The 19,655-nt window shown below is 38.9% G+C and overlaps 1 protein-coding gene across 1 annotated transcript; it reads left to right on the forward strand.

Moving 5' to 3' along the window:
• The first annotated feature begins 1,844 nt into the window (after positions 1 to 1,844).
• LOC115757366 (WD repeat-containing protein 11) lies at positions 1,845 to 18,913 on the forward strand. Its single transcript, XM_030697573.2, has 20 exons — positions 1,845 to 3,002; positions 3,288 to 3,774; positions 4,456 to 4,543; positions 4,668 to 4,849; positions 4,973 to 5,109; positions 6,461 to 6,527; positions 7,374 to 7,530; positions 7,629 to 7,743; positions 9,269 to 9,344; positions 9,445 to 9,627; positions 9,752 to 9,912; positions 10,709 to 10,814; positions 11,577 to 11,781; positions 11,900 to 12,186; positions 12,385 to 12,506; positions 14,309 to 14,453; positions 14,630 to 14,722; positions 15,842 to 15,915; positions 17,796 to 17,849; positions 18,119 to 18,913. Exons 1-20 carry the CDS (start codon positions 1,999 to 2,001, stop codon positions 18,411 to 18,413), a joined length of 4,038 nt encoding a protein of 1,345 aa, XP_030553433.2. The 5' UTR covers positions 1,845 to 1,998; the 3' UTR covers positions 18,414 to 18,913.
• Positions 18,914 to 19,655: the final 742 nt, after the last annotated feature.

Here is a 19,655-nt window from a genome sequence, read left to right on the forward strand (position 1 = left end):
TTACCTTAGCGCTATAGGAGCACTGTTATATCTTGGAAATTGCACCGGACACGATATTACATTTGCAGTAAATGTCTTAGCTAGACACAGTGCCAATCCAACCGGAAGACATTGGAATGGCGTTAAACATATCCTATTTTACCAAAGAAACAAAGATTTAACATTGGTGCGATATTTAGATGCTGGATATATGTCTGATCCTCATAATGCCAAGTCACAGACTGGTTATGTGTTCCTCTGTAGAGATACGGCAGTTTCATGGAAGTCGGTAAAACAAAGTGTAGTTGCCACTTCCTCAAATCATTATGAGATTATTGCATTATTTGAAACTGCCAAAAAATGCGTTTGGTTAGAAACTTTAATACACCACATTTAAGATTCATGTGGTTTATCCTCAATTCATGATGCCCCCACTATACTTTTTGAGGATAATGCGGCTTGCATTGCACAAATGCATGATGGATTCGTCAAAAGTGATAGAACTAAACATATTTCACCTAAGTTATTTTATCCACATGAGCTTCAAGAAAAAGGTGAAATAAATATCCATCAAATTCGCTCTAGTAACAATCTTGCAGATTTGTTCACTAAATCCCTACCTACTTCCACATTTGAAAAACTTATATATGGAATAGGGATGCGTCGACTTATGCGACTACTTCAATTAGGGGAGCGAATTAACCATCCTCGAAGGATGGAACCCGGAAGGTTTATGGTTGTACTCTTTTTCCCTTTTGTAAGTTTTTTTCCCATAGGGTTTTTACTTGCCAAAGGTTTTTAATGAGGCAACCTACATGCAATGACTATTACAATGAGGGGGAATATTATACACACTTTACTCTTTTTCCCTTCGCCGAGTTTTTGTCCCACTGGTTTTTTCTTGGCAAGGTTTTTAATGAGGCGGTTTAAACAGTGTATAATAAAAGGTGAACATCCAAGGGGGAGTATTATAACTATATTAATCATAGGTGGATGCTTCACCTTTCACCATTTCCTCTTCCAATGTATGTTACAAATACATTGATGTACATTGATGTACATTGATATGGATTGATGTTGCACCTTTCACATCCCATGAGCGGTTTTTCCTCTCCCAATGTAATATACCCTCTAGCCTATAAATAGAGGCTTTTGTAAACTTGATGAGGTAATGAAAAGTGAGTTAACATTTACTTCCGCTTCACTCTTACATTCTTCTCTCGTATTATATTTTCAAGCTCGTTTTGTATTTCCGAGTTGATTCCAAAGATCACCATTTACTTTTACAACACTAAGTAATTTTACGGCCACATATCTTCCCTAATTTATGTATCACTTAAGAGTTGTCGCATCACTTGATAAAAGTAGCTTTATAAAATATTCAATAATAATAAAATTCACTAAATTCATTTACTTATTAGATATTCTGTAGTCCCTTATTGATAAATATTAGAGAATTCCTGTTAATTTGAGCAATCAGATTTAGGGATGATAAACTTTTGCAGACTATTCTACCGCCGAGCTACTGAGGAACAGTGGGAGATTCGATCTCATAAAGTTCAATTCTCGCACTCAACTCAAAATCAATATGAGTTTGAAGTTTCCTTCGTAACGTTCGAAATTTCTTTATAGTGGCTTCGTTACATTCTTCATTTCATAAGGAACAGATCGCATGAATGATTTTAAAAAGACGGTAAGATTACTGGTAAAATTGACGAGATTACTGTACGGCATACGAAGATAATTACTTATTGATAAAGATCCTTAAATAAAAAAGAAAAATACAAAATACAATATACTAAAACACGGGGTTTTTTTTTTGTCGGAATACTAAAACACATGACATGATCACATTCCGGAAGAAAATAAAAACTCCGCGAACAAATGCTTTGATTCATAAACGCACTGCAGCTCTGGCTTCGGTTTCGGCTTCGGGCTCCCTCCATTTCCTTGGGAGAACGCCTTTCAGTTGAAGAATTCTGATCGATCGACACTCCGAGCTCCGCCGCCGCCGCCGCCATGTCGATTCGCCGGCCGCCGCAACCGGCGGCGGAGTCCCCCTGGGACACGATGCTCCCGGGCCCGCCCAGCCGCAACAACTTCGGATCCATGGACCTCTCTGCCTCCGGCCTCCTCGCCTTCTCCTCCGGTTCCTCGGTCACCGTCGTTGACTCTCGTTCTCTCCAGCTCATCACCACCTTCCCCCTCCCTCCTCCTCCTCCTTCCTCCGGCGCCTCCGCCTCCCTCTCCCCCTTCGTCACCTCAGTCCGCTGGTCCCCCCACCCCCTCCCCCACTCCCTCCTCCTCTCCTCCGCCTCCGACGACCTCCCCTGCCCCCTCCTCCTCGCCGCCGGCGACCGCCACGGCCGCCTCTTCCTGGTCGACCCTCGTTCCCGCTCCCCGCCCCTCCTGACCTTCGAATACGACTCTGTTTCTCCTAAATCCGGCATCCAAGACCTCTGCTGGATCCAGTCCAAGCCGGATGGCTTCCTCCTCGCTGCCCTCTCCGGCACCTCGCTCCTCTCTCTCTACTCCCCCGCCACTGGTCTCTGCATTTGGAAGTACGATGCCTCGCCAGAGTACTTCTCCTGCATTCGCCGTGATCCGTTCGACTTGCGCCGCGCATGTGCCATCGGGATCAAGGGGTTTCTTCTGTCGGTCAAGGCGCTGGGCGAAACCGAGGACGACATCTCGATTGGCGAGTTGCAGATCAGGACTGACTGCAGTGAATTGCAGAGGTTGGAGAGGGATTTGAGTGGATCGTCCTCGTCGTCATCACCGGCAGCTGCGATTTTCCCTACTTATGTGGTGAAGTTGGCATTTTCGCCACACTGGAAGCACATATTGTATGTGACGTTTCCGAGGGAATTGGTTGTTTTTGATTTGCAGTACGAGACGGCATTGTATGCCGCATCATTGCCTCGGGGTTGTGGCAAGTTTCTTGACGTGTTGCCGGATCCGAACAACGATTGGCTTTACTGTGCCCATCTCGATGGGAGGCTCAGCATTTGGAAGCGAAAAGAGTAAGCAACTTTAAGCTATTCGCCATCCTAGGCAATGAGCGTACATGAAATTTTGAAGCTGCATTTCGTTGAGAGGATCATTGCGTAGGGGATAACCTTTGGCTTGGTCTTTATTTTCCTTTGCTTGTATGGTTGTCATGCGAGTGTTTGTCAACTAAAGCTAGAAGCTGTATATTTGTTGTTGATGATGAGTACCATGTTGAAATGGTCTCTCCCGCTCTCCCCACTTAGTTTGATGGTTTAGCTTGGCATTCAGGCTATTTGCTTACAAGCCTGGCATTGCAGGGGAGAACAGGTGCATGTTATGTGTACTATGGAAGAGTTGATGCCTTCCGTTGGCACAATCGTACCTTCTCCTTCGGTTCTTGCAGTTGTCATCTGCGAATCAGATTCCACCCTTCAGAATGTTGCAAAGCAATACTCCGATGCACCTCCTTCACCTGCCTCCAGTGTGGAGTTCGACAATCCTTTTGATTTTAGTGACGATTCTCTTCTTGTTTCCAAGACACGATTGCTCTCCATTTCTGATGATGGAAGAGTGTGGAACTGGCTTTTAACTTCTGAGGGTGATTTGTGTGCTCAAAAGGACACAAGTTACACGAGTGCTGTGCTTGATGCCACTGAGTTATCGGCTCTTGAGAATAATACAGAAAACAGTGGTTCTACCACTGAGGGAATCCTGTCTGAAGAAGTTCAGCCGCCAGTGAATGTCAGTGATGCTAGAAGCCGCACATCAAAATCACCCCTCAACGAGACGGAAATCTCATTTAAGGTTTGTGGGAGACGAGGTTCTTTATAGTCATTCAAGCTCCTAGGTGTTATCTATAACTATTTGCACTGTGGCTTTCCTGTTAACAGTTGAGATGCTGATAACCTGAAATTATACTTGCATGCATTAATAATATTCTGCAGCTATAGGTATATATGGAACTATAATTCTTGGTGCCTTCTGTTCTCTAGTTTGGCAGTGAATGTGTCCCGGTTAAGCTCTATTTTTAGTTTCCTCCTGTTAAAGCAATGGTGCTGCTGTTCTGAATAGTGGATAATTTCTTTCTGGTGTCTAATTTTGTTAAGGTGTTAAAGAGGTTAAATTTCTCTTCAGCTATGTTCTGTTAGCGGCAGATCAATGCTCATGTTAATATCATACTTTAGGACATCTTTGATGTGGACAAGGGCCATCTGAATGTTCAAATGTTCTGGTTATCCTTGCTAAAGTCGTGATTGCTCCCTTCTGTGATTACCGTGCATACTCTTGTTCTTGTTAAAGTTACAAACTAATGGATTTACCATATCATTGAAATTTATTCCCTCATGTCAACACATTCTTCCATGTACAACTATTTCTCGTGTTCCCCAACATTTACCATTTACGTCAATTCTCCCATTGCCAACACATCCCTTCTTCTCTGTTTAGCATAAAAAGGCATAGTGACAAGTTATATTCCTGATGCAGATGAGTTTAGTTGGACAACTTCAACTCCTTTCATCAACAGTGACGATGCTGGCTGTACCATCCCCTTCATTAATCGCTACATTAGCCCGTCAGTTGCACTCTATCACCTCGTGACATATCATAGTGATTTCTTCACTTGCTGAATAATGTAGTTGATGTCTATTGAGTATGTTTGAGATTTTTCACTGATTAATGAAAGTTCAAATATGAAGGTGGGGGAAACAGTCCTGCTGTAGCTGTTCCACTGGTTGCTCTCGGAACACAAAGCGGGGCGGTTGATGTTATTGATGTTTCTGCCAATGCTGTTGCAGCAAGTTTTTTAGTTCACAGTGGTGTTGTTCGTGGATTAAGATGGCTTGGAAACTCTAGGCTTGTCTCATTTTCATACACCCAGGTCCGTTTGCTGTACATGCTATTTATCTCCTCCATCCATTAGCACTATTAATGTCCCCAGCCATATAATTAGATTTGCAGGTCACTGTCAATTACTAATGCATGACTCATGTTTAATTTTCAGGCAAATGAGAAAACCGGAGGCTACATCAATAAGCTTGTTGTTACATGCCTTCGAAGTGGCCTTTATAAACCATTTCGTGTTTTACAGAAGCCAGAACGTGCACCAATAAGAGCTTTAAGAGCTTCCTCATCAGGAAGGTTGACTTCTCTCTGCTTTCTTTTGACTTTCTAGAGATGGTTTAACTACACAGTATGTTTTTTTTTTTAGAATGATCAGTTTTAACTTCACTATGTTATGGGTTGCATGGTGCTATGAAAGGAATAAAGAAACAATGTCACCGCACAATTTAGCATGGTCCTTTTAAAAGGAATGATCTTCCTTATCACTTATCCTATATCTGTTTCAAAAAGGGGCTTACAGCCAATGGACAAGTCAATTGAGTTCTATAAATCAAATATTGAGTTCTACAATTATGGCACTCCACGTGTTAAACACCTATTTGCTGCAATTAAGGATTTATGCCTTGCTATTATCTATTTTGTGTAGATACATATTAATCTTGTCATTCGACTGCAGGCACAAGGATTAGATTGTAACAATTTATGATAAACGTGGTGGAGTTTTGTGATTTTCTTACCTTTCTGAGCTTGTTGGTCCTCACCTATCATTTAAAGGTTAATTACACAAATACTAGTGTCGGAGTATCTTTGGGTCCCATGTTAAGTAATCGCATTTCATGAAAAAAACAATGATTGGCGTGTAATATACATGCTTGGAGTTACGAGTTCTGGCAGTAAGGTTACTAAAGAAAATGAATTTCTGCAGTTCCACCTCATTCTTGTGTTGCTTTATTGCCCACTAATAGTTTTTTATGTCTTTCACTGTTATCTCTATGAATTCCATGATGTAGCTTAAGAAAACTTGATGGGGCCTGCTACAACCTCTTGCAGTTAGAAGCAGTTAAGTCATATATTAATTCAAACCCACTAATTTGTTGGAGAACTTATTGGTGTAGTGGGACTAGAGGTGGGCGTGGGGGCTTGACCGTGTTATTTTTCGAGGTGCAACTAAGAGTAGTGGCCTAGTATTCATGATCGTACACAAAATACGTGGATGGAGTTCTTACAATGACAGGGGAACACTGAGATATGCCTCTAATTACTCTGACACTGAGACTTGTAAGGTGTTGGTTCTCGTCTTCTGGTTAAACAGCATAAGGAAGAAAAGTAGTGACTATAAGTCGTGAGAGTCTAGGCACTGCACCTTTTGTTGCTTGCTGATAGTTGGGATCCATTTAGCAGAACATTCAACTCATTATTGCCAAAAAGAAAGTTGGAAGAGGATCACTTGGTAACGACATTGTTCAGGCCGATGAATTACTTCTGATATGATGGTTATAAACATTAAAGAATAAGGGTCTGTCAAGTGAGAACTCCAACTTGTTACCTTCCTGGGTTGTACCTTTCTTGACTCCTCCACCTTCTGAACAGTTTTATTACTTTTTCCTTCATGTGTCTGAGTAAGTTATGTCATCACAACGTATTGCAGGTATCTTCTTATTTTGTTTCGTGACGCTCCTGTGGAAGTCTGGGCTATGACTAAAAACCCTATCATGGTAAGTTAGCTTGTAACATCTTCTCCATTCCTATTAGAAATAGTTTGCATGCTTCTTGCTCAAAATGATTTTACTGACTAACGATAGACTATTGTTTGAGTAACGTTATTACTAACTTTACATGTGGCTCTTTCCCTATAAACATTGGTGGCAACTAGATCTTTTTAGTCTTTAGCTGTTGGTGATCTCCAGATTTTAATGTTCTAGTGAAGCTTCTCAAACCATCATGAAAGCAAGTGAAATTTTACACAATAAGAAATGTGATGGACTATGAACTCTTTAAGTTGCAAGAATTTGATCAAATCTTGACGAGACATGCTCAATTCCATAATACATGGAACGAAATTACATTACCGGAGAGAGTTAGCTGCAGCATCCAATTTTTTGGCCCTTAACCATTCTGTAATGACTAGGACGTGAATGCTTCTCCATACGCATGATATTATTTCATTCTTTGTGAAGCTAATTGTGTGGGTTTCTTTTTATGGTATGGAATATTTTGAATGACAAGTACTGCATTAATGACCTCACTTTTTAAAAAAGATTAGGTTTGGAATTTTTGGAAGAATTCCGTACGGAGGAGGAAGTTGTAGTACCAAAATATAGTTCTTATTTTGCTCAATCGAATCAACAGAAATTTATGCAAAATCTGTACAGTTGCATTTTTTTTTTGTTTGAGTTTCCTACTTTATGTAATTTAGCTTTTCATCTAGTAAAGTACAGTATTTTCCAAATATCATGTTAGCCATATTTTGACTACAACGTGCAAGTCTGATGCTATCCTACAGCTTTGCCATAGTGAATGTTGTGATTTAGATATTTATCATTCTTTATATCTCTATGTAGCTTAGATCATTAGCCCTTCCATTCACGGTATTAGAATGGACTCTTCCAACAGTTCCGAGACCAAGTCAACTGCCTAAGCAATCACCATTACTGCCCAAAGATCGAGCAGCTATAGCAACAGACGGGATATCTTCTCCTACTACGTCTTCAGATTCTAGTGAGCATGTCCATATACCTGCTAGTTTCTGCCTTTTTGTAACCGCTGAATATTTCTGAGTTTATGTTTTTTAAGTGGAGAATGACTTTCATGTGCAGAAGTATTGACCCAGGATGCATCTCATGATGATACAACTGAAAGTTTTGCATTTGCTTTAGTTAATGGTGCACTTGGAGTATTTGAGGTACATGGACGGAGAATCCGTGACTTCAGGTATGTTAGCGTGTCATCCTTGTACATGGAATTTGTCAATGTTGCTTGGTTGTATCTTTGTTGAATAAACAGTGTTTTAAAGGCAAGATATTCTAGAAATCGGCATGTCACTGACCATAAAAGTCCTAAAATTCATGCGGATTTGTCAATTTAGCCCTAAAATTATTTTTGGGTCATTTACATCCTAAAATTTGTTGCTGCATTTCGAATTAATTGTTTCGTTTACTCTGTCACTTTTTGTTAAATGGAACATCTATATGTGGCATTTTTTGTTAATTTTTCTTTTATTCTTTGCACAAGTGGTGCATCGGCACCTCATCATAAAGAAACCAAAAATTGACAAAAGGACATTAAAAAATTGATTAGAAAAGGGGCTAAAACCATAGAGAGAGGGGGGGCAACTTCATTGCCAGCGAGGGTCACTGCCTTTGGTCTGTGGCTGCGGCAGCCCTCATATGGCGAGGGTCACTGCGGCCACCACCAGGCGAGGGCCATGAGCCCTCACTGGTGGCCCCCCTCCTCCTTTCCTCTTCCTCTCTTGCAATCTCCCCTTTCATTTCCTTCTTCAAATTTTCTCTTCATTTTTTTTGAATCTTTCAGCTCACTTTTAATTGTCAATGTAATTGTAAATACAAGACAAAAAGACGGAATAATAAAAAATGCCAAGTTGTTCCGTGACTTCTGTCCACTAGAGGGTGATTGAGTAAATGGAAGGACTAATTCGAAGAATGACAACCAGTTTTAGGATTTAAAGGACCTAAAAATTAGTTTTAGGAGTAAAGTATTGAAACAAAAGTTTTAGGACTTCCACTATTATGGTTTCTAAAATCTATATCCAGTAATAAATAGGTATTAAGCTCATAAAAATTGACTTTTAAATTGATAATTATTGTATTCCCAGTAAATCTGATTTTAGTGGTATTTTTTAAATTTTGACTTTTATTCCCCCTCTAATACATTTCATTCACGAAACCAAACAATTTAATAGGTATTACATTACTTAAAGCAAACAAAGTAATAGTTATAACAGCTCTATCACATTACAGCTTAATAGCTATTAAGTTACACCTTTTCCGTTACTGCAACCTGACGGGTGTTATGCTATTTGTAAGGATAAAACTACGTGGATCTGTTTGTATGTGCAATGTCATTATATATGACGTTTTGGACAAGAGGACTTGAATTTTCTCCATGTGGGGTGTTGTGATGATTTTATGGCTTAATAGGCGTACTCTAGATTTCTCTTTAGCTTGCACGTATTTGAGCTAATTATATGAGTGAATCCGCCACCTCCATGAACTTTCTGCTGCTGAAACCGTCTAATTTGCAATGATTACCGTGACTAATCTCCATAAAAATATAGTCTGAAGCTTAATTTCCAGAGACCTTTGAAGCATATGCTGGTTGCCTGCTCATTCATTACTTCGTCACTTTATCGCATTCTTATCATTTCAAATCTTGAATATCTACTTTGGCCAAGTTCTGCTATAAGTTTCACAAAGGCCTATCTTTTACTTGCCTGCAGACCTAAATGGCCTTCATCTTCCTTTGTTTCGTCGGATGGGCTGATCACAGCGATGGCTTACCGCTTGCCTCATGTAGTACGTATATCTTTATTTGACAGCTGATTGTTATTCAGAAACAAAGAACCAACCTTTCCAAATCATTAGTTTGACTTCTAGTAAATTTCTTATCTCTCAGGTTATGGGGGATAGGTCGGGGAATATCAGATGGTGGGATATAACTACTGGACATTCCTCCTCATTCAACACCCATAGGGAGGGAATACGAAGAATAAAATTTTCTCCTGTTGTTGCTGGAGACAGGAGTCGCGGACGCATTGCTGTGCTATTTTATGATAACACTTTCACTGTTTATGATCTGGTATATTCATATATAGACTGTTGATGAGGACTCTTTTCTGCCAATTGTCTGAGAAATTCTGGCTTGAGAAATCTTGTCTTTTGTTTGAGGGTATTCACAAAAATTTACATTCTTTTATGTGCAGGATTCACAGGATCCCTTAGCTAATTCTCTCTTGCAACCTCAACTTCCTGGAACCCTCGTATTGGAACTTGATTGGTTATCTGTTCGAGCAGCTAAGGATGATCCATTAGTTTTATGCATCGCAGGAGCTGATAGCAGCTTCCGCTTAATTGAGGTTAACATGTATGTCCTTCTAATTGTAGGTTACCATTCTCTTGTACTTTTTGGTTTTATCATCTTGCTCGTATGAAGTATAATATACACCTGCATTCTCCATAGTTTTGTCTTATCAATAGTCCAGTTGTCCAGTAATTAAGGGAATATGGTGACTTAGCAGAAAGTGCTCTACCGACGATGTTAGTAATGATACTTTTGGGACATATTTTCATTTTATTTCTCCTTTGTCACACTCAAGTTTCTGTGAGGCTGTTGGTAGAATGTTTCGGCGTGACATATTGGCTATCCTTACGATATGCTTGTCGATAAGAAGCATGTAAGGGCCACACAAGGCTTAAGGACCTTGGTGGTGGAACTTGCTAATTACAGGATATATACAGGGCTAGAACTAAGCCGATTGATTCAGCTCATTCAATCTGGTAAATGTGGAACGACTGTACAGCTCATCAACTGCTTAGGGGATGGCCAGTCCAAGCAAATAGCTGAAAAGACATGCTCTGATAAAGTATCTCCCTAAGTTTGGTGCTTTTACTTTCTATCTCTGCTCCCAAGTAGATCATTTTAACGAGTGTAATTGTTGATATCTTGGTTTTCTGAGTCGGAATAACTTATCTCGCTATTATTAGAGTGATGCGTGGATTGAGTGGAATAGATCCATCAGGTTTTGTGCCATACTTTATGACAATTTATTGCTAACTTTTTATGTACTTTCAAACTTTATTGGTTTGATTTCCACTTCAAGTGTTATGTCATGCCAGATGGATAACTAGGTTAGTCAAGATGTTTGTCTCTCTGCTTGCAGAAACGACAAAAAATCTGCCTCTGGAATCCAGCCCAAGCCTAGCAGAGAGAGATTTCGACCGATGCCTCTGTGTTCTCCCATTCTCCTGCCACTACCGCATGCCTTGGTAGGGGCAGTTTTTTTTTAACTTTTCTCACTTGTGTTTACATCTTAGGTTCCTTTTGTTTCTTGGAAAATAAACGATTTGGAAAACATTTTCAAAAAAATAATCGTTTGTATCACTTAGAAAAATTAGTGAACGAAAAATATATTTATCGTTCATGAAAATTTTTAGGCATAAATTCCTATCAAATATGAAAAAAATTTCTATTGACTAATTATTTCAGACGATACAAGCGACCATTTTTTGGAAAATGTTTCCCAAATCATTATTTCTCACGAAACAAACGTAGCCTTATTTTACTGAAATTACTTATAAAAAAATCCCACTATAATATATATTATAATTCGGCTGTAATACTCATAAGCAATCATTAATGTAATGTATGCATTGCAGTTGGGGAATAGGAATGGTTCTGCTAACTTGATTAGTTAACTTTGCAGTTAGCGAGCAAAAAATTTAACTCTGCACTTGTTCACGGTTCTGACGTTGGATATATCTTCATGGAGTATCAAGTGGGACTGAGATAAGAAGTTTGAGATGAAGGGAGAAAAGTCAAAATGGTGAATCAAACATCGAAGTTGCAGAACTTCTATAGGAGTCATTAGCAGAACACGATAGAAGTTGTATCACTGGAGCTTAAAATGCAGATATTTTTGGCGCTAGATAGTCCTCTTCCACTGAGAGAAGACCCTCACATTTCTGCAGTTTCATCAATAATCCAGTTCTAATAGCATGCTTAATTTCCTCGTATTTTCTTGATAATAGGCACTGCGGATGATCTTGCAACTTGGGGTAAAACCCTCTTGGTTCAACACTACTGGGACCAGTATAAATAAGAGGCCTCACTTAATTCCAGGGGCCACTTCGTCGACTGGAGATCTGCGTGGATACATGATAGATATACCACCAGTAGGAGACTCTGTGGTGCCAGAGATGCTCCTCAAAGTATTACAACCATATCGAACAGAAGGTTTTCTTTTTGCTTTAAATTCTGCATTCTGTATTTGGCTAGTACTTAAACATTGAATTCCTGAATTTTTTTTTCTGTTATTTTTGTTGCTCACACAAGTCAGGGCATGTTGTTCCAGGTTGTATACTTGATGAAGAGAGGGCGAGGTTGTATGCTACAGTGGTTAACAAAGGCTGTATCGTAAGGTTTGCATTTGCTGCTGCTGTCTTCGGTGAATCCTCTGAAGCCTTATTCTGGTTGCAGTTGCCTCGTGCTCTCAACCACTTGATGAATAAGCTAGCAAGGAAATCTCTGCAGAGAGCTCCTGCATCAGCACAGGTATCAGAGCTCGACGAGACTGCAATGCTGAGCAGGATAACTTCAAAAGGGAAGTCAACAACCGGAGCTAGGAAAAAGGATCAATTGGTGAGTCTGTCAGCTTCGAGCCAAAACAGGCTCACTGAGCTGATGATTTTAGGAGAAATAATATTGATCAGGGATCTGGCAACTCTTGATTCCTCATAATTCCTCACTGTTTAGGTTTTAAAATTCGTTTCAGTAGTTCCTCTTGACTAAATACTGGATATCTTTTAAATTGTTTGTCATCTGCTATTTCATTGTCAGAGCCAAGGTCAACTTAAGTCAATGGCCTTCGAACAAGAAGAGTTGTGGGAAAATGCCAGTGAGCGTATCCCTTGGCACGAGAAACTGGAGGGCGAGGAAGCTGTCCAGAATCGTGTGCATGAGTAAGGCCTGGCGCATATCACAGTTTGCTGAATAAACAGACATAGAAATGTGAAAAGAATAAATAAGCATGTGAAAACACAGTTTCATGAAAAAATGATGTATTTGTTCCTGGTGGAAGCATTTGCTTAGAAGTTCTCTCCATCAGTTGGCTTCCTCTTAAATCCACATATCGACAGGAAGCTTTGCGTCTTGCTTGATCTTTGCTGGACTGGTCTTTTAAAGTTCGTTGGGCCTGGTACTTATGTGTATATGTATGCATTTTTTAGTTGATTTTATGCATAGAATTTCCTTATATGTTCAAACTATTTGTTGCATTGGAGAAAGTCTGGTTTATGTTGCCTGTAGGGACCAATATACGTACGGTTGTATCTGTGATTTTAGGTTCTTGGTCAGAGGAATTTCTAACCTCTCAGTGCAATTTGAGAATGGTTTGGTATCCTATGAAAAATTTGACCTTTAGAAGATTAGTGCCAATAGACTTTGTAGTTTCTGGGAACAGTAAACTTGCCTTTTCTGCTGTGAAGTTGTAAATTGGGGGGGACAAGCCATTGACCCAATCTTATATGGCAGAGCGTACATCAAGCATGTGTCTTAAGCTCTTGTATTGACCAAAAGTTAAATCGGAACCATTACAATTCTACTAGTCAAAACCAGTTGATGAGCACAGAAAAGTGTTTACGAAATGCCGACAACAACAAACCAAGCCTTCTTCCACTACGTGGGGTCGGTTATGCGAATCATTCTATGTCATTGTGATCAATTATGTATCATTTCCTTTATAAGTTTCTGATGCTCGATATCTTTCGTTATTTCATCCCTGGCCTTCCCCTGCCCCTCCTAAACACTCTTCATTTCCTAAGACAGGAGTTTCCAAGGTCTTTGTTCAACGTGACTAAACCATCTTAAACGAGCTTCTTTTATCGCATCTTCGGTTGTTGGAACCCTTACCTTTTCCGGGGTGTATTTAATTCTAATCCTTTCTTTTGGTGTGCCCGCATATCCAACAACACATTATCTCCACTAATTTCGTGCACATTTCGTGCTTAACAGCCTAGAACTTCTCGCCATAAAACATTAATGACCTTAGTTGCATTATAGACTTCTTCCTCAAGCTTAAGTGGCATTGTGTAGTTGAATAAAATACAATGCACTTTTCCTATTTCATCCATCTTGCATGTACTCTATGGGTCAATCCCTTGGATAACCTGATGTGTAATTTTCCTCAAGATATTATCAGAAAATCTAATTCCAATGTTTAACTAATAGGTGAATGGACATTGACATGTATGCAAGGCCATAATAAACTCCATAACCAATTGATGTGAGACTCTTAATCATACGTCATTTGAACTTTCATTCTTACTGAACTTAGTCCAGTCGGGTTTCATACATGAGTACCATATACTTTTTCTTTTCAAGATGCACTAGGTATGAGGAGTGCTTCTTTTGATCATGTCATGAGAATGTTATCCCTTGAGGGTCGAAAAAGGGGACTTGGAATGGGTACTTCATATCAACATAGATGCATCACATAATTTGTTATAGGATATTTGTAATATACCAATTTTGTTATTTTCTTGGTTTTAGCCATCCCAAGTTCGAGTTTGTTGGATCCGAATGATGTCCCTAGTCTGTTTTGCAGTGAAGATTTTAGCAGTCTGGCATTAGTAGAACTATTGAGTATAAAATTGTCATCTTCCAGAAACCTGAATTGTTCTTATCCCGGACTGTCGATTATTCTCTTGCTGCTAAGTTCAAATGGTTTCAATTTACAAATTATATTTTTTATATTGATGATCAGGCTTGTGTCAGTTGGAAACTTAGAAGCAGCTGTCAGCTTGCTGCTTTCGACCCCTCCAGAAAGCTCCTTTTTTTATCCAAATGCTCTACGTGCAGTTGCACTTTCTTCAGCTGTTTCACAGTCCCTTCATGAACTTGCTGTAAAGGTGAGTTTAATCTTACAGGTGTTTGGAAATGTAGAACATTACTCAATGTATAAAGCCCAATATCTTCGACTCACTAAATAAATCAAAACTTGAGCTGCTTTGATGTATATATAATTATCTTTGACGACAGGCTAAAAATGTTTGGATACCCTTTTTTTTTCGGTTTTACTATGCAGGTTGTGGCTGCCAACATGGTTAGAACTGACAGGTCACTGTCAGGTACTCATCTTCTCTGTGCTGTTGGAAGGTATCAGGAAGCTTGTTCACAGGTTGGAATTTTCTTAACTAAAGCTTTGATATATCTTCATTATCGTCTAATGTCAGTTGTCAACTTTAGTCTCTATGCAAACCCAGATGAAGGTAATTGTGTCAGAGACATTCCATCTTTTCTTTGGTCTGAGCTCTTCTTGAGCTTAGATAGAGAGAGATGCCATGTAGTATCACAGATTTTCTGTTGGGCATTCCTGAGGTTTTTAGGTTCTCTGACATTCTTGTGTGCCGTTCTTTCTTACTTCCTAGAATGTTTTTGTTGGTTTTATGTTGAAGATTCTCCTAAATCATACCACAGAATTTGCTTAAACATCCTCGAAACATTTAAGTTAATTTGGTGAAGGGGAAACTTACTATATGTAGTGCAAGCCTCGACTGCTAGTCTTTACAGTAACAAATTGTATAAACCCCTTGCCTATGCATTCATTGAATGACATCTTCCTGCACAAGTTATGGACAATTTGATGAGGTTAATTACCATATCTTGCCAAGGTTAATACAAATCTCTATTGAGGGGTGGGAATGAGAATAACAATGTATGTTAGATTACTGTTCTGATGATCTGTTCTTTCTCCTGACTTTGTTTAGCTGTCCGGCTCTTTGATGTGGTTACATCAGCATCCTGTTTGGTTACCAATATATTCTGGCTTGCAGACATGGGGAAGCATTGAGGTTTTGATTGATTTACATCTAGAATCCATCTGTTGACATCTCTGGTTTTGCAACTGATGATCCATTGAAAGTCATGTTCCTGCCAGCATAGATTAAATCTCGTTAGAGATTGTCCTGGTGTGGTTACTTTTGGTGCTTTAATATCTCAGTGACTAAGGATGCAAACTCTATGTTGTCGGTGGAATTTTGGAGGACTTGCTAATTTATTTTTTATTTTGAATCAATCCCTACTTTTGGTTGCATGATAAACTGTCATCATCATAATCATCCCTGCTGATCAATTGTATTTAATTGGTTTTTCAATGAGTCGTAAGTACACTCCTAGTGCAAAAAAGGAAGTATAAGACTACTGCCAAAACTAACCAAATTAAACGCTGTCCAGACTTGAACAGCAGACCTAGCCAACATCAACTAAATGGCTGATCGCTTTGATTAATTTTTTGCAGTTACAAGATGCAGGATGCTGGACAGATGCGGCAACTTTAGCTGCTACACATTTGAAGGGCTCTGACTATGCAAGGTTATCCCAAAATCTCCATTTGCCAAATCTTGATTATTACTAAGCTTTATCCAATTCTTTTAAACCTGATTTTTCTCCTATTATCTAGCAATTACAATTTTAATAGCAGCATTTATGATCTCTGATGCTTATACTTTTTTTCTGATAACAATTTCTATTTGTTGGCCTTTCATTATTTTAAGAATTTTATCAAATTTTAGTTGCCCTCTTCTCTCATCAAGGAAAGAAGGAAAGTGGGCACGGGTCTTCAAGTATCCATGCACATTTAATATGCACATTGACAAAATGACACTTACTGTCTTATACTTCAAGAAAGATCCATGTTTTGATTCCTACTCTTAGGTGGATGATGTTAATTAAGTTGCTTGTCTACATTGTATTTCGTTTTTTTCTGGACATTTCAATCAACAATGTGCGTACTTCTGTATGCACAAGTTTCTGGAACTTTAGTTTTAGCGTGAGTTTGTTTACGCTTAAGCAAAAGCAAAACTAATATTTTTTTTTTGTTTTCCCCGAAAATTTAAATTGTACCAAATTTCAAAATCATATGAAAAGTTTGTGCGAGTCTGTGTCAACATTTACATGTTGCAAAAGCCTCAAGTGTTTTGGCTAAATGAAAAGTAAAAGTGCGTACTTCAAAAGATTCAGAGCATGTCTGAGCTGACTTTTACCTTGGAATTTTATTTTACCCAAGTCTTGCGGTGTGCACATTTCGTTTTTTTTTTTTTCAACTCTAAACACTTCTTTCACCACATATAACTAATGACACACAATTCACACTTAATTTTTCTCAACACCAAACGAAAATTAAAAAGTAAAAATCAATTCGGACATGCTTGTATTATATCTTTCAAAACATGATGATTGGGATGTGAGGATATCAGATATTTAGTTGCTTCAAGGGAAAACAAAGGCCAGTACCTTCTTTTTGTGGTTATCTTCATGCAATAATATGGATAAGTTATCTGGGACTCTAAATCTTTTCTGTGTTTTGGCCAGTGGAGAGGTATAAAAGTTCCTTTTGCTGAGGTGTGGCAAATGACAAATTAGAAAATACATATTGAGGTAGATTTGTTGACACTTGAGAATGATAGAACTGAAAGTTATTGTGTTAGATGATTTCATTAATTAGATGACTATCTTACTTAAAATGTCGGTGATTTCACTTCATCCTAAATGATGCTATCTACTAAGCAGGTATACAAGATTTGGTCTAATTGTATTGGATGTATTGACATAAACAAATCTCAGAGCATCCAATTACACAAAGTCATTGTTTAGCATACCAGCAGTGCTCTTTCATATAATGTTGGAGACATAAACTGTGAAAGCATTGATTTTAATTGCAGAAAGACGAGCAAAGTCGATTCTTTCTAATTAATTAGTTGCTCTTTGGTCAGATCTTTTCTGCAATGGAATGTCACCTTTATCTCTGGGTTTTCCCGATCTTCAGGAAATTTTTTCTTTCCACTAGTATTATATGTCCATGTCAAAATAGATGACAATTGACCTCAACCCGTGGAGGATAATGCGTTGCTTTTAACGCCAAACTATGTGAACAAGTTGGGGAATGTCCACACCCAATCTACCAGACGGAATTTCTCTTTCACATGGGTTGCTTCCCATTTTGGATATTTGCTTCTAGATCTTCTCACCCAATTAAACTGCATCACAGCAAATTCTTTAAGACTCAGATTGATATATTTCGGGGCAGGACCAGCCATCTAGTTACCAGGCCCTTTATTACTGAACAGCTGTGATGGATAGCCTAAGAATCAGTTTCTACAATAATTTTTTATAGTTCTTGCCAAAGCTAAACTCAGGAAATGGGCTTGAAGATGGAACATTTTCACTCAGATGGTGTGTTATTATGTTCGCAGAGTGTTGCAGAGATGGGCAGACCATGTTCTTCTGGCTGAGCACAACATCTGGAGGTTTAATTCCGTTCCCTTTCTGTTCGTCTTTAAATGGCATTACTGGCCACCTACTTGATTATGGTTATTATCTTTCGGAATTTCTGATGAAATTATAGAATAAAAGGCTTAATCGTGACTCAATCTGTGAAGTGGTGTAAATGTAGATTTTGAGGATGTAGGGGTGTCAGTATGGGATTAAAAAGATGTGGTGAGTGTAAATAAGTGAGGCCTTTTCTTTTATCAAGATCATTTGATGCTCTTCTCAAACCACGGAACTGTTATTACAGGGCCTTGATTTTATATGTTGCTGCTGGTGCGCTCCAGGAGGCTTTGGCAGCTATTCGTCAGGCACAGCGACCTGATACAGCTGCCATGTTCATACTCGCTTGCCGTGAAATTCATGCAGCATTTATGTCCAACATGGGTGATTCCGATGATGAGTCCTCAGTCAAGAAGGAGCAATTCAACTTACCTGTTTTGGACCCAGAGAATGAGGATGTCATTGCAGTTGGGGAATACTATGGGCAATATCAGCGGAAGCTTGTTCATCTCTGCATGGATTCTCAGCCATCATTCGACTAAACAAGCTAAGCTGGGTCATTGTCCTGTCTATTATTCACTAATGTCTCTTTGTGCGGTGACATCATGCAATACCTATAGCCGGTGACTGCTTGTGGGATTCCTCCTTGCTCACAATACTCGTCGTTGATGCTGGATTCTTCTTTTACATAACCTAAATGCCCTCCTGTTCAGAGGGTTAGGAGAGAGGAGGTTCGTCAACCTGAGAATATAGCGCGACCCCACGCAAGGAACTTATTCTGGAGAAGGATAACTACATTTACCAAGGGAAATTTGGCGAATTCTGGGAGAATTTTGTGTTGCAGAAAATTCAACCCAATGGTCCATTTGTATCTATTGTCGAAAATTTTTGCCGTCTTTGAGTTGATATCTGCAGTTTTCCGAGGAGAGTATGGGGCTTTGAGATTCACATTCTGATTTTTTTTTCCCCTGAATGTACAGATCCTTGAACTAATTTTGCTTATAGCTGTGTATCTGTCTATATGAGGCTCTGTGTTTACATTAATTCTCTTCATATTAGCTAGTCGAAAAAGTTGCCATTAGAGCAGAAACTAGTACAAGTACATGGAACGGTACAATTTGCCTTGCCACCGGCACCAATGAGTTCGAAGTTTTAAGGTAGATTGTTGGTACGATGGAATAGAGTTAGATTAGATTTGAAGTGATTAACGAGATAAGGTGAAATGGATATTTCATGATACCATGCTTGATAGGACAAGCACCAAAAAATTGAAAGATGGGTGAATAAATTAAGTGGAAGTTATGGCACAATGAAAATCAAATGTAAAGGGTGCAGAATTCGTTCATTGTATAGATCAGTGTATTTTATGATGGAGTTTTGTCCTTTTCCTGAAAAAAAAGTCTTAATTAATGAAGCTTAATTCAGATATTTGATCATTGAATTTCTTTTTTTCATTTGTCCTTTGGATTTAATAGAATTAGATTTTAATCAATGGAGTTTTCCCCATTTACATAAGCTTCCTAATTAATTAGAAGCAAATTTTATGTCTATAAATAGTAGACTTTTTCTTCAAGGATAATCTTCAAAGATCTAATAGTATGGTTAGTTTCAGCAGGTTAAATTCGCTAATCAACAACATAAAATGCTTAAAATCAAAGAGATTAAATCCAGTCTCTAGGTAAATCTGGGATAACTGCAGTCGCCCAAACAAATTATGGTCATGACATTGCAAGGTTCTGGAAGCCAGAAGATCTACAAGGAAAGTAAGAAAAGTTCGGCTAAAA

Source organism: Rhodamnia argentea, chromosome 4 (assembly GCF_020921035.1).
Source record: "Rhodamnia argentea isolate NSW1041297 chromosome 4, ASM2092103v1, whole genome shotgun sequence".
Taxonomy (NCBI): Eukaryota; Viridiplantae; Streptophyta; class Magnoliopsida; order Myrtales; family Myrtaceae; genus Rhodamnia; species Rhodamnia argentea.